The sequence below is a fragment of the Mirounga angustirostris genome, unplaced genomic scaffold (assembly GCF_029215605.1).
Source record: "Mirounga angustirostris isolate CCGP_5_RB_7025 unplaced genomic scaffold, mMirAng1.0.hap1 SCAF_13, whole genome shotgun sequence".
NCBI classification, from domain to species: domain Eukaryota; kingdom Metazoa; phylum Chordata; class Mammalia; order Carnivora; family Phocidae; genus Mirounga; species Mirounga angustirostris.
The window spans coordinates 59477843-59491504 of record NW_026991721.1 but is presented as its reverse complement, the minus strand read 5'-3'; the positions used below and the strand labels follow the sequence as shown (position 1 = coordinate 59491504).

At 48.7% G+C, this 13662-nt stretch overlaps 1 protein-coding gene across 1 annotated transcript; it reads left to right on the top strand.

Annotated features, from left to right (window-relative positions):
- Window positions 1–852: 852 nt before the first annotated feature.
- HPX (hemopexin) lies at window positions 853–11208 on the top strand. Its single transcript, XM_064575854.1, has 10 exons — window positions 853–3261; window positions 3408–3472; window positions 3570–3641; window positions 3817–3938; window positions 5589–5739; window positions 6436–6648; window positions 6913–7044; window positions 10360–10490; window positions 10571–10733; window positions 10872–11208. The coding sequence occupies exons 1-10, from the start codon at window positions 3179–3181 to the stop codon at window positions 11129–11131; spliced, it is 1392 nt and encodes a 463-aa protein (XP_064431924.1). The 5' UTR covers window positions 853–3178; the 3' UTR covers window positions 11132–11208.
- The last annotated feature ends 2454 nt before the right edge of the window (window positions 11209–13662 follow it).

The following is a 13662-nucleotide window of genomic DNA, read 5'->3' as shown; positions in this document are numbered from 1 at the left end:
CTGCTCCTGGGAGTACACAGCCACAGACTGCAGGCCCAGCACATGCAGCCCTCAGTGGGCCCCAGGAGAAATGACTGAGATCAGAGAACTCAGACCAGGGGTGGGGCAGACTGGACACAGTCATTCCAAGGGACAGTGGGTCAGTGTCCAGTTTAAATGTAGCCCGTGCAATGTAAGGGGAAGCTCTGCCCATGAAGACATTTGCAGGCCCACATTCAGACGCCCTTCAGGGGAAGCCGAAAGTTGCTGGATAGGATTGGGAAGACCACAAGGAAAAGGGATGGTTGGCTTTTTCTGGGCTTGAATTCCCCAGGAAATCAAGCAAGAGACTGAGGTCCCCCCAAACCTGCTCTGGGCAGCAGAGGTTTGCAGAGGAAGGGGTACTGCTAAGGCCCCATAGCCAGGCTGAGAGGAGTGAGGCAAGAAGGCTATGGAGAGCCGGTTTCCAAGCCTCTGGCCTCTGGTTGAAGGGTGGGTGTGCACTGAACCCTGTGGCCTCCAGGGGGCGCTCAGGACCAAGTATGGACAAGCACTTTCTCAGCCCAGGCCAGAGGGCTGGGAGGGACTCTGGAGAAGCAGAAATGGCCGCCTCGAGTGAGCAGAGAAGCAGGGCCAGCCCTATGTGGGTCCTCTGAGAAGAGTTGCCTTGTGCCCTGTGACTGACACCAGAATGGCCAACATAGCCACAGCCTCGGTTCCCAAACTCCACCTCTTAGCTCCTGCTCAGAACTTGAGCTTCAGCAGAACTGCCTGCCTATGCAGACGACTCTGCTTGTCTAGTCCCTGTGAAGGTGGGGCCGGGGAGAAGGGCAGGGGCACGGGGAGGGCATGATGGGGAGGCTGGGGAGCAGGGAGGGCAGGCGAAGGCTCCTATAATGCTACCTAAGCCCCCTTAAGGTAGAAAAGAGAATTAGGAAACAGTAGTGAAAAAGTGCCACAAATCACTCTTCTGGATAGATAGACCCAGGGGTGCTGTGAAGGGAACCAGTGCTGGGTGGGGGAAAAAGACGCTAAGCTGAAAAATCCCATCCGGTATATGTTCTCAGAGTCCTGCTAGGGCAAAGGAGGCTGCTAGCTGCTCCCTTGGACCAGCAGGGCTATGCAGCATCCTGATAATATAACTGTTGAGACCCCCTCACTGTGGATTTTCTGAGGGGTGTTTGTGACTCAGTGTGAAAACCTCCCTCTTCCCTGGCAGGCTCAGTGAAATCTGTAGGACATGTAGGCACAGGTCTGGAGCTAGAGACAGTGGTTGAGGGGGTTGCTGATGAAGGGCTACTGGATGCTCAGTAGGAAGAACCCCAGGAACGTTATATGAGGTTTTAGAGACTGAGGAGCAAAAAAACAGGTGAGAGTGAGTTAGGGTGGTACTCCCTGTGCCTTGTGCCCAGAAACTGGGGTGGAGCAGGTCCAACCAGGGATGCCCTGCAGTAGGGAGAAGGTGGGTGTCAGGTATCTGCCATAGGAGCCCTGGCATTTGCCCATGCTGCCAAAGGCTTGTGGGGTCCAGCTTTGCCCACTAACTAGCAGGGAGGAATGATGTTAAAAGGCACATTTTCATTTATAAGTCAAGCGAGAACATTGAGCCTGATGGCAGAGGCCTAGTGACATGTTCCAGAGGCCCCACAAATCTTTGTTTTCCTGTTGGGAGGAAACATTGCAGAGTAGAAAAGGAATCTGAGATCTTTGCTAAGGTTATATAGGGGAATGTCAGGGACATGGAGCCATCTGAGATGGATCAGGGCCCTTTCAGGCTGGACTAGGGAACAGGGGTCCTGGAACCTCAGCCTGGCCCATAGCTGACTGCCCATATTTGTCTTTTGATTCAGCAGCCAAGTCTTAGATGGAGATGGGGCAGGCCCCATCTGGGAGTGGCCCCAAGGAGTACTGAAGATAGCAGATGCTAGAAATAACAAGTCGGATCCCAGGGCTGGAGGAAGAGAGGGATGTGGGAGTGGGACACTGGAGAGAGAAAGAAGACCATCAGATGAAGGGCAGTGACAAGGGGACCTGTGACCTCTGGATCACAATATGCCTCCCATCATTAACACACCCTCAATTCCTGATATTCCCCTCACCCCAGAAGGAAAGACAGTTGTTAGGAATTCGGCTGCAACATTAGCAACACTAGTCAGTAGGTGAAATCCATTTTTTTTTTTCATTCAACAGTTATTGAGCACCTATTATGCACCAGGTACTATTTTAGGTGGAGAGAATGTTATGGTAAACAAGATGGGCAAAACAAAGAAAAAAAAAGCAACAAATAAGTAGATGAAATAATTTCACACTTTAATAAGTGACATGAAGGAATTATGCAAGTGTTGGAAATGGCTAGATAAGGTGGTCAAGAAAGGCTTCATTGAGAAAGCATTTAGGCAAGACTCAGCAGTAAATATTGTGAAACCCCAGTTACAGTTCTGTTTATTCTGGGATGGGTAAATAAAGCACTTTTCCCTTAAGGTGGAAATTACCAAGAAAGAGTAATTACTAGAAATGCAATATGCGAGAGAGAGACACCTCTTTCTGCCCCATTCAGCCCTTCCCTCCCAGGTGATTTTTCTAAGTACTTTGCTAGCAGGGCTGGGGCCGGGGGTGGGACTTGGACATTTGGCGACAGTGAAATATAATTGACCCATCAAGGGCAAAGCTGAAGGGGTTTGGGAATGCCCCAGAAAGACCCTTGATGAAGCTTGGAAAAAGCTGTCCTCTGAGTATTTCTAAGTGTGTTTGCTAAATAGATGTAAGTATCAGTGACTTTAGCTGTCTTAGAGCATGGCTCGACACTTAGTACACAAAAATGGTAGTTTCCTCTGCTTCTCTCCTCCCACATTGTAGAGGTAAATCCAACCACAGAAAGGTGATCCTCAATTAATCTACATCCTTCCTTGACCCGTCCTCAAGGCGATGAGAGTCACAGGTGGGCTTCAGTGGCATGGGCTAGTTACCGCTCAAAAGTCATTGAAGGGGGATGGGGCCTCTTGCCGGGAAGAGTTAGTCCTGGACTCAGATTTCTGTCCAGACCCTGACCTTATTTGCACTGACGTAATCATCCAATATTGGCATAGTTCTGAGAGACAGGACTTGGACGATCAGCAGGCTCGTGGTGGGGGTGGTGCTGCCACCATCTCTATATAGGGAACTGAGCCAGGTGCCCAGAGCTGTCCTGTGGCATCTCGGCATGGCTCGGGCATGGGGAACACCCATTGCACTGGGGTTGTTGGGCCTGTGGTGGTCTCTGGCTATTGCCCACCCTCTTCCTCCGTGAGTAAAGCTGGAGCTGGGGAAGGACTGGGGACTGGGCTAGAGTAGCATAGGGCCAGTTTTTAGGCCGGGGCAAGTTTGAAGACAGGAGCTAAGGGAGGGGGATTGGGCCCAGTGGATCCGACAACCATCCGTCTTCTCTCTAGGGACGGTACCCCTGGGAACAGGCCCAAAGGTGGGAATGAGACCAGAGTGAAACCAGACGTGACCGGTGAGGCCCTGACTCCCTGAGTCTGTCTGTTGGGCTGTGTCTCTGCGTTCTGTTACCTGACTGGGCTTCTACTTGCATGTCCCCACCCCCACCCCAGAACTCTGCTTGTTTGGCGGGAGCTTTGATGCTACCACCCTGGATGGACATGGGGCCATGCTGTTCTTCAAAGGTAGGAGGGGCTGGGCTGGGGCGTTTGGGACGGCAGACCTGTCCTATTCTCCGAGGGTGTATCTGTCCGTGGGAGACCTCAGGAATTATCTGAGGGCATCACCCACAGCTTCTCTGTAACTATCTCAGCGGCCGAAAGTTTGTTCTGCGTCCTTCAGTGAGTGTGTGTTTTTCAGGGGAGTTTGTGTGGAGGAGTCACACATGGGTCCGGGAGTTAATCTCAGAGAGGTGGAAGAATTTCACCAGCCCCGTGGATGCCGCATTCCGCCGTGGTCACAACAGCGTCTTCCTGATCAAGGTACTGCTGGGCCGAGGTCAGGGCTGGGCCGGGAAGTGCTGGAATGGACACTAGAGACCCTCCCTCAGGTGACCCTAACATGGACTCCTTACAGTAGCAGGTTCCAGGCTTCCTCCCCCTGTGCCTTCCTTTCCTGAAAAACCTCAAGCTGAGGGAGTGTATGTGTATGTGGGCCTGGCAAGCACAGCACCCAGTGGCTATCCTTCGGGCCCAGTCTTTGTCCAGACCTCTCTGCTACTCCTCATGCTGTTGGCCATCCTTTCCTTCCTGGTAATTTTTTCCCTTGGTCTCCATGACTCTGCCTCATGGACTCTTCGTATGGTGACCAGGCTGTTCATAACAATGGCACCTGGCCGAGGGGTGAGGGGAAGATGAAGTCCAGCCTGCTGTGCTCACCAAGTCCCATGTCCTGGCCCAGGCTGTGTCTGCGTAGAGGAAGCGCGCCTTCTCCTAATTTGTACAAGGCTCTGTGTGCTTAGGGCAGCCCTCACTGCCAGCTTTCTGTCCCCTCCTGCCTCTTTCCTGCTGTTTTCCAGCTTCCCGTCCTCAGCCAGTCCCTGAATGTTCCTTGGAGATCTGTCCCAGCCCTTCAAAACACCCTCTCTGCATGATCTCAACCGCTGCCACGGCTCTGAGGACTTCCTATGCCGTGGGCACCAGATCTGGATCTCTCCCAGAGCTCCAGCTATCGCTTTCCAATTTCCTGGCAGATATCTTTGGCTTAGATGTTCTGTGCGTACCTCAAATTCAGTATCCCCCAAACTGAGTTTAGTATCTTTCTTACAAACCCACCCTTTATGCTGTGTCCCCTATTTCATTAAGTGGCACCACCCTGTGCTAATTCCTGCAAGTCAGGTACGCGTGGGTCTTGAGATCTGGCCTTTGGTTGTCTTTCCAGTCTTATCTCCTCCCCCAGCACATTCACTATGTGCCACCTACAGGAGACTACCTGTAATTCTCTGAGCATGCTCTGCACCTGCTGCTCCCTCTGCTGGTAACACCCTTTCCACAATTGTCCCACTGAATTCCTACTCAGTTTTCAACTCTTGGCCCCAATGCTTCCTCCTGTGTGAAGCCTTCCAGGAATTCTCTGTGTAGGCTTAAGCACTCCCCTTACATTCCCAATGCACTTCACATGTTTCCACTTTGGTGGTTGCATGGCTAGGATTGTAGGAACCTTTCTGCTTTTCTATAGTGAACTCCTTGAAGGCAGAGACAGTCTTGTCATCCCTTTATCTCCAGTGCCTTTCAAATATCTGGCATATAGTCGTCACTCAGCAACTGTTTCTTGAGTGAATGGATGGATAAATAGACGAACAAATGAATATATGAATGGATGGATGATTGCAGGATGACTATTTGTGGATGTGTTTGCCAAGACTAACGGTATTACAGATAAGCGTGTCACGGGAGTGGTCAGATGTGTGCATGTGCTATAGCAACAGTGGCAGGTTTTGCACAAACTAAGAGTATGTGTTTGTACAAGGGGCAGCACATTGTCATGCACAGGTGGATTGAAAGTGTGTAGGGCCGCGGGGTGGGGGTGGGGGGGAGGATACTGTATAAACGCAATAGATCAAAGATGTTATGTGTGAATGCAGGTGGCAGTATGTGGGGTCCACGGCTAAAAATAGAGTAACTTGTATGCAGGGAGACAAAATCTGGGTGTATCCTCCTGAGAAGGAGAAAGGCTATCCGAAGTTGCTCCAAGAAGAGTTTCCTGGAATCCCATCACCGGTGGATGCAGCTGTGGAATGTCACCGTGGGGAATGCAAAGCAGAGGGTGTCCTCTTCTTCAAAGGTCAGCACAGGCTGGAATAAGAGAGCCTGGAGTGATGCTGGGTTGGTGGTGATTGAGGTCGTGGCAGGGATGGTGGTGGCGTTGGAGCACCATGTGGCTTCCCAAGGAAGGGAAGAAATAGAGAAGCTGGTTATGGTCTAGAGGTCAAATAGGGAAAGGAGAGGAAGTCACCCTGGGTGAGGTAGCTGGGTGTAATTCTGCTAAAAGTTCTTCACTGTTCCCCATGGTCCTTAGGATAAATCTATGTTCCTTAGTCTTATGTACAAGGTTCTCCATGACCAAGTTCCTACTGACCCTCCAGCCTTGACACTCATCATGCCTTTACCTTGAGTATGAAGTTCCAGAGACTCTATGCTGTTCCCTGTACACCTCATTTGCTTCAAGCTTCAGACTTTCCTCTCCTCCTTCAGAGTTCCATCTCCTCCTCTTCTCTGCCTTGTGATTCCTGCTTCAGGTATTAGTTTAACTATCACCTCTGGAAACCTTTCCCTGTCTCTCCTCACTGCACTTGCTGAGCCAATCATATGCATTTTCCTGCTGAATTTTATTATATGATCACTCTCTTCAGCTGTTTCCCTGCTGGGCTGTGAGTTCCATGGGGCCAGGACCATATCTGGCCCATTGTGGGGCCCAATGCTAGCATAAGGGAGGGCATAGCCTGGCCTCACTGAATGTTTGTTGATTGACTGGACAAAGGTAACCAAACGTGGTTCTGGGACTTTGCTACGGGAACCAAAAAGGAGCGCTCTTGGCCAGCTGTTGGGGAATGCTCCTCTGCCCTGCAGTGGCTCAGCCACTATTACTGCTTCCGGGGTAACCAGTTCCTGCGCTTCCACCCCATCACGGGAGAGGTGCTTCCCAAGTACCCTCTGGATGTTCGAGACTACTTCATACCCTGCCCTGGCAGAGGTGAGAAAGCCCCGGCCCCTGAAATCTGCTGGAATTCATCTACCTTCCCTGAGTTTGCAGACCCCACATACCCTAGCTCCTACCTTAATTCTGTGGTATAGCACTTGGCCCTTGCCCTAGCCCAGTCTCCATTCTGGACCTTCCCAGTTGTCCTGCTATGGAAGAAGTATACATCCCCACTACCCTAGCCGTCTCTCCCACCTCGGACTTCATTCTGACCTCTGGCCTCCCTCTGTGTTCCCCCTCACCTATTTCTCTCCCCAGGCCATGGACACAGGAATGGGACGGGCCATGGGAATGACACCCATCATGGCCGTGGGGATATGCGCTGTAGCCCGTATCTAGCCTTGTCTGCACTGCTGACTGACAACCATGGTGCCACATATGCCTTCAGTGGTGAGAGATGCCTCCTGACACCCCCACTTCTGCCCTCCATCCCTCCTGTCTCTTCCATGTGTCCCCCATCGCTGATAGACTTCCTCCATTTTCATCACTGCATGCCTTATTTTGTCCCCTTGAATCCCATCCTTAGCATCCTTGGCACGCAGTTTTTTATCCCTCATCTCTTTCAGCCTCAGGTCCAACTGGGAACTGCCTCTGTTGCTCTCTTTTCCTAGTCGGGTTGTCAGAGAGGAAATCTGACTGACCCAGCCCATATTTTTATTCTACACCACACTGAAGTGGTTACTGGTCAGTCTGTGCCTTACCTGGTGATGCATCAGGGGTTCATCACTTATTTCCTCTGCACAAAGAGCACCACAGCTCATTCTCAAAAGAGGCGTAGTTTCAAGAGGAGGTGAAGGTGGATATGTGGTCACTATGATATGCCCAGTAAACAGCTATAAAGGGAACTTGTGGCTATAGTGAGAACATCAGCTATTTATGCAACAAATATTTATTGAGCACCTGAGAAGCACTGGGCGTAGTTCTAAGCACTGGGATACAGTAGCCAACAATGGCAGACATGCCCTCATAGAGCCTGATAGAGGGAGAGAGGATAATAAGAAAGAGAAAGAAGAGTTGGGAGGCTGATGTGAACGCAGTAAGGTGATTTGAAGTCGAAAATGTATCTGCACTGAGATATTTTAAAATATTTCTTACTGCTTTTAAATGTGTGAGTAAAAAATGAAACGTCTCAGAAAAAAAAAAAAAAGAAAGAGAAAGAAGAGATACTTTTAGGTAGTTGTGAAGTGTTCTGGGAACATCAGGATGTTTCTTATCCTCAAATACCATTTGGAGCTGGTATAAATGGATTTTAAAAATTGTTGATGTTTTGAAATATAAAATAAAAAATGTTAGGTGTCAAAAAAAGCTGTGAAGAAATTAAGACAAGATAATGAGATAGAGTTGAGGAAAGTGAGGGGCCCCTTCTTTGAAGAGATGCTTTTTGAGCTGAGATTTCAGTAATAAAAAGGCATTAGGTAAATAAGATGAAATCAGAGAGGGAGGCAAACCATAAGAGACTCTCTCTTTTTTTTTTTTTTTTGGAGGCAAGCAATTTGAGATTTTATTTATTTATTTGTCAGAGAGAGAGAGAGCAAGAGAGAGAGAGCACAAGCAGGGGGAAGCACAAGAGCAAGAAGCAGGCTCCCCGCTGAGCAAGGAGCCCGATGAGGGACTTGATCCCAGGACTCTGGAATCATGACTTGAGCTGAAGGCAGATGCTTAACTGACTGAGCCACCCAGGTGTCCCAAGAGACTCTTAACTATAGGAAACAAACTGAGGGTTGCTGGAGGGGAGGGGGATGAGGGGGATAGAATAACTGGGTGATGGGCATTAAGGAGGGCACTTGATGTAATGAGCACTGAGTGTTGTATGCAACTGATGAATCACTAAATTCTACCCCTGAAACTAATAACACAATGTACATTAACTAAATTGAATTTAAATAAAAACTTTTTTTTTTAAAGCATTAGGTACATAAAGCACTAGGGGAAAAGCATTTTAGAGAGGATAGATAGCAAATACTTTGAGGAATCAGGAAAGAAGGCCAGAGTGGCTAGAGAACAATGAAAGAGCAGGCGAGTGGCTTGAAAAAGGGAGACAGGGGCCAGATTACATATGCCTGGTAAGGATTTTCAACTATGAAAGAAAGCCAGGAGGGGGTCTTGAGCAGGGCTGTGATATGTTCTCACTTATTTTTTAAAGATCATCCTGGAGCACACAAGTCATAAGAGATACAATGGTGTAAGCGGGGCATCCAGTAAGTATAGCAGTTCTTGCAGTTGTCTGGCTTAGAGGCAATGACAGCTTGGACTGGGATTAAAGCAAACAGAGGTGGTGAGGAGTCATCTTGGAGATCGAGGTCGAGGTGACAGCATTAACCAATGGATTGAATATTGGTTGGAGTGGGGAACGAAAAAGAGAGGTCTTAAGAATGACTTAGCTTTGGGGCGCCTGGGTGGCTCAGTTGGTTAAGCGACTGCCTTCGGCTCAGGTCATGATCCTGGAGTCCCAGGATCGAGTCCCGCATCGAGTCCCGCATCGGGCTCCCTGCTCGGCAGGGAGTCTGCTTCTCCCTCTGACCCTCCCCCCTCTCATGCTCTATCTCATTCTCTCTCAAATGAATAAATAAAATCTTAAAAAAAAAAAAAGAATGACTTAGCTTTTTGGAACTGGGTGACTGGTAGTTCCTTTTTCTAAAATTGGGAAAGATTAGGGAAAGAGTAGGTGTGTGTGTGTGTGTGTGTGTGTGTGTATGTATGTATGTTTGGCAGGGAGCAGACATCAGCTTGGACATTGTGGGGTTTTGGTGCCTAATGGCCCCAAATGGACATATTGGGTAGGCAGTTAAGTTTGAGCCTGATGCCCAAAGGAGAGGTCCATGAAAGCTGAAAAGAACAGATCCAAAGTCATCAGCATATAGATGGTATTTAAAGCCCTAGACTAGGTGAAATCACCAAAAAAGTGAGTGTAGGTAGTGAAGAGGCCCAAACTAGAGGATTCCAATATAAGATATCAGGCTAAAGAGAAGGATAGTAAAAAAAAAATAAGAGGAACACTGGAAGAGGCTGGTATCACAGAAGCCAAGATCCAAAAAAAGATATTTCAAGAAGAGAGTCGTGAGCAGTCAAATGCTACTGAGAGGTGGAGCAGGATGGAGACAGAGAAGTGACGATTAGATTTGCAAGTTGGAGGACACTGACGACCTTGAAAAGTACAGTTTCAATGGAGGAGGAAACAAGTATAAGTGAAGTGGTTAAGGAAGGAAAGGTAAATGGGAACTTAGACAATTCCATTAATAAATTGTTATGAGAAGGGGAGAAGAAAATTAGGGCATGTCTGGCTACTCCCTCATTCTCCTGCCACCTCAAGGGATTAGAGAACACAGCCAGAATGAGAACACTTGGTGGGAGCATGCTGTGGTGCTTCTCTTTTAATTTTTGGTCACTGTCCCTCATTGTCTATAGTATCTCTGTACATGGATGTCTGAGATGCATAGGGAGCCACTGCCAAACCCCATGACATTGGCCTCACTTGGCACCTTAGCCACTGTTCTCCATGCTTGCCCTTCTGTCAGGCCCTAGTGACTCCAGCTCCAATCAGGTCACCAGGCCCAACTTTGCTGATCAAGTCCTGCTCTATCTCCTCTCACCTGGCCTCTTCCCTCTTGGCCTCTGGATGTATTCTGTCCTCCCTCTCAGGACCTATCCCTGCACCTGTTACTTGCCTATCCCATCAGCACTAGAGGTACCTCTGATACCCCACAGGGTCCCACTACTGGCGTCTGGACACTAGCCGGGATGGGTGGCACATTTGGCCCATTGTCCATCAGTGGCCCCAGGGTCCTTCAACAGTGGATGCTGCCTTTTCCTGGGACGATAAAGTCTACCTAATCCAGGTATGTGTTGGGAGAGAGGCTTGAAATGGGGACTGGGAGCGTATCCAGCTCTATGCTGATTAACGTCCTTTGTCCTCCAGGGCACTCAGGTATATATCTTCCTGACAAAGGGAGGCTATACTCTAGTAGATGGTTATCCAAAGAGGCTGGAGAAGGAATTTGGGAGCCCTCATGGGATCAACCTTGAGGCTGTGGATGCAGCCTTTACTTGTCCTGGGACTTCTCGGCTCCACATTATGGCAGGTGAGGGGCATCTGGATACTGCATGGTGGCTTGTTCTGGTACTTCTCCATGGCATAGATCCCCGTCAGGGCTTGGGGAAGGGTAAGGTGAGGATCCCATGATGTGGAAGCTATGTTTTGTCTGGTGCCTTCTTTCCAGGACGGAAGCTGTGGTGGCTGGACCTGAAGTTAGGACCTCAAGCCACGTGGACAGAGCTTCCTTGGCCCCATGAGAAGGTTGACGGGGCCCTGTGTGTGGAGAAGTCCCTCGGCCCCCATTCATGTTCTGCCAATGGTCCTGGCTTGTACCTCATCCATGGCTCCGATCTGTACTGCTACAGTGATGCAGAGAAACTGAGCACAGCCAAGACCCTTCCCCAGCCCCAGAAAGTGGGGAGCATCCTGGGTTGCAATCATTGAGAGGAAGTCTCTTGAGATGAGTCTGGCCCAGCTCCTTCTCCCTGTTTTCCTCACAATAAAGCCAGAGTGCTTCTTTGCTGGACTCAAGGGGCCCTGGTTTTGGGACAATCTCATTTCTTTCTTTGAATTGAGAAGCTAGTAATATCTCTTTGGGGGCTCTCAAGTTCAAATGAGGCTGTGGGAAGCAAGGGAGGGAAGGGCTGAGGGGAAAATTCCCAGAAGTAGACTCACACTCTGGACCACGGCCTTATCTGGTTTAAGGCCAACCCTTCCTGACCTGGTGGCCCCTTGCTTTGTGGGAATTTGGTGGGTAGAAGAGTAGACTGACCAGCTCCGAATGCTACACAGGGCTTTGTACTGGGAGGCCAGGCCATAGAGTGGTTTCTGACAGGCACCAGGTCCCACTGGACCAGGAGAACTGCCTAAGGTTCCTTCACCAGCCTCAGTGGCTGGGAGAGAGGACAGAAGATGAATCTGGGCTTCTTAGATCAGGATGCACCCAGGGCTTGAGGTTGGCTATGGCTGGGGATAGAGGTTAGGGGTGAAGCGCCAGAGTTGTGGGGTCCACTCCCAAGAAGTATCTTGAGCTTTCCCCTTCATCCCTGATGGAGTCTAGATGATTATCATAGGGCTGGGTGTTCCTCCTTCAGTCTGAGAGGTGGGGATAAGGCCAGAGTCTCAGGTCTGGGCCTTATTCAGTCAATGTGCTACATCTGGGGCCATCACTGCATCATGCCAGAGAGCTTGGAGGTGTCTAAACAGTTATCCAGCAACTCTGGTACTCAAGATTAACTTCCTCCTATCGAAAGAGGAAATTTAAGTCTCTTCTTTCTTCTCTTCTCCTACCTGCTCTGTTACAGGGAAGCCTCTAGTTTGTTTCCAAGGAACTCCCAGAAAAGGTCCCACTCATGCTTCTTTCATCCACTCAGCACCTCCTAGGTGCAGAACAATAGGTCATTCAATGAATCACACAATCCCTGCCCTCAAGAATCTCCAACTCTACATTAGAGTCAAGAGGGGACCCCAGACAAGGCATTACATAAATGCAATAAAGTGAGATAGATATTAAGGTGGAAGAGCCTATATACAAAGGAAAGTTGAATCAGCAATACCTGGGATGGAGGAGTTAGGAAAGGCTTCACACATAACACTTAATCTGAATTTTAAAAGATGAGTAGAATGTATGGAAGTCCTTTAGCAAATATATATTCACTACCTACTATGCACTACCATGCCAGGAACATTATAGGCAGAGGAAGCGACCTGAGCAAAAAAAAGCCAGAGTAGATGAAATAGCCAGGATTGGGAACCACAGTTACTTAGGAGGGCTGAATGAGGGGCTGGTGGGAGATGAGGTTGGAGAAGGAGGCAGGGGCTTGTCAGCTCATGTCAGGCTGAGAAGCATGGATTTTGTCTGTATTTGGGGCAATGAAGACCTACTAAGGGATTTTAGACATGGGCATGGCATGCTGAGGTTTGCATTTTAGAGATTACTCTGACTGTGGCAGAGAGGATACTGAGTGAAAGGAGGCCACAGTGGATGTGAGGAGACCACTGAGGAGGTTGGCACTGTGGCCCAGGTGGTAAACCACATAGGCCTGGGCACTGGGTGGCAATGGAGATGAAGAGAAAAAGGCAGATTAAAAATATTTAGAAGACGTAATCAGAGAGGGAGACAAACCTTAAGAGACTCTTAACCATAGGAAACAAACTGAGGGTTGTGGAGGGTGGGGGGTGGGAGGATGGGGTAACTGGGTGATGGGTATTAAGGAGGGCACGTGATATAATGAGCACTGGGTGTTATATACAATGAATGTATATGAATCACTGAACTCTACCTCTGAAACTAATAATACACTATATGTTAATTAACTAAATTTAAATTAAAAAATAAAGAAATTGCACCAAAAAATATTTAGAAGACAGTCTATAGGACTTGCTGATAGACTGGATAGAGGGGTGAGGGAAAGTGAGAAACCTCACCTCCAAATGGCTCCACGGCTCCTTTCCCCATTCATAATTGCACCTCTCCTTCCCAAACTTCCCATGGTACCTCTTGTAATTCACTCCATGGTTAATAAGCTTCTCTATATTCTTTACACGCTCTATCTATCTCCAGCTTTAACTGAGATCAAGCTCTGCACGAGGGTCCCTCCTCCTTTCCCTATAGCTGTCCCAATAGATGGGCAACGGTATTAGCTTTAGCATGACTCCCATACACATCTGTACCATTTCTCTTCCTCTTTCTAAGCAGGTTAAATTTCTCCTTCTTTGGCATCATGCAAATGAGCCATACAATTCTTACGGCCATCATCTACCAACCTCTTGACTATGTTCTCTCAGTTGGTGAAGCCATCCAATTAGTATGACCAAACTCTAACCCTAGTGATTATTCACAACTGCTCCACCTGTGAAAAATTTCCTTAAGTTCCATCCCACTTGTAACCACAACTTCTTATCTTTATCCTTCTGCCTCCTGCACAACTTCATTCTCCTCCAGCTCCTTGCCTTTAGAGATGTTTGAGCCCTTT

Excerpts from the sequence above, each read along its gene's own strand:
- HPX (XM_064575854.1), top strand. The coding sequence starts at position 3,179 with ATGGCTCGGGCATGGGGAACACCCATTGCACTGGGGTTGTTGGGCCTG. Across the intron at positions 6,649-6,912 it reads CATACCCTGCCCTGGCAGAG|GCCATGGACACAGGAATGGG; the intron begins GTGAGAAAGCCC and ends TTCTCTCCCCAG. Across the intron at positions 10,491-10,570 it reads ATAAAGTCTACCTAATCCAG|GGCACTCAGGTATATATCTT; the intron begins GTATGTGTTGGG and ends TTTGTCCTCCAG.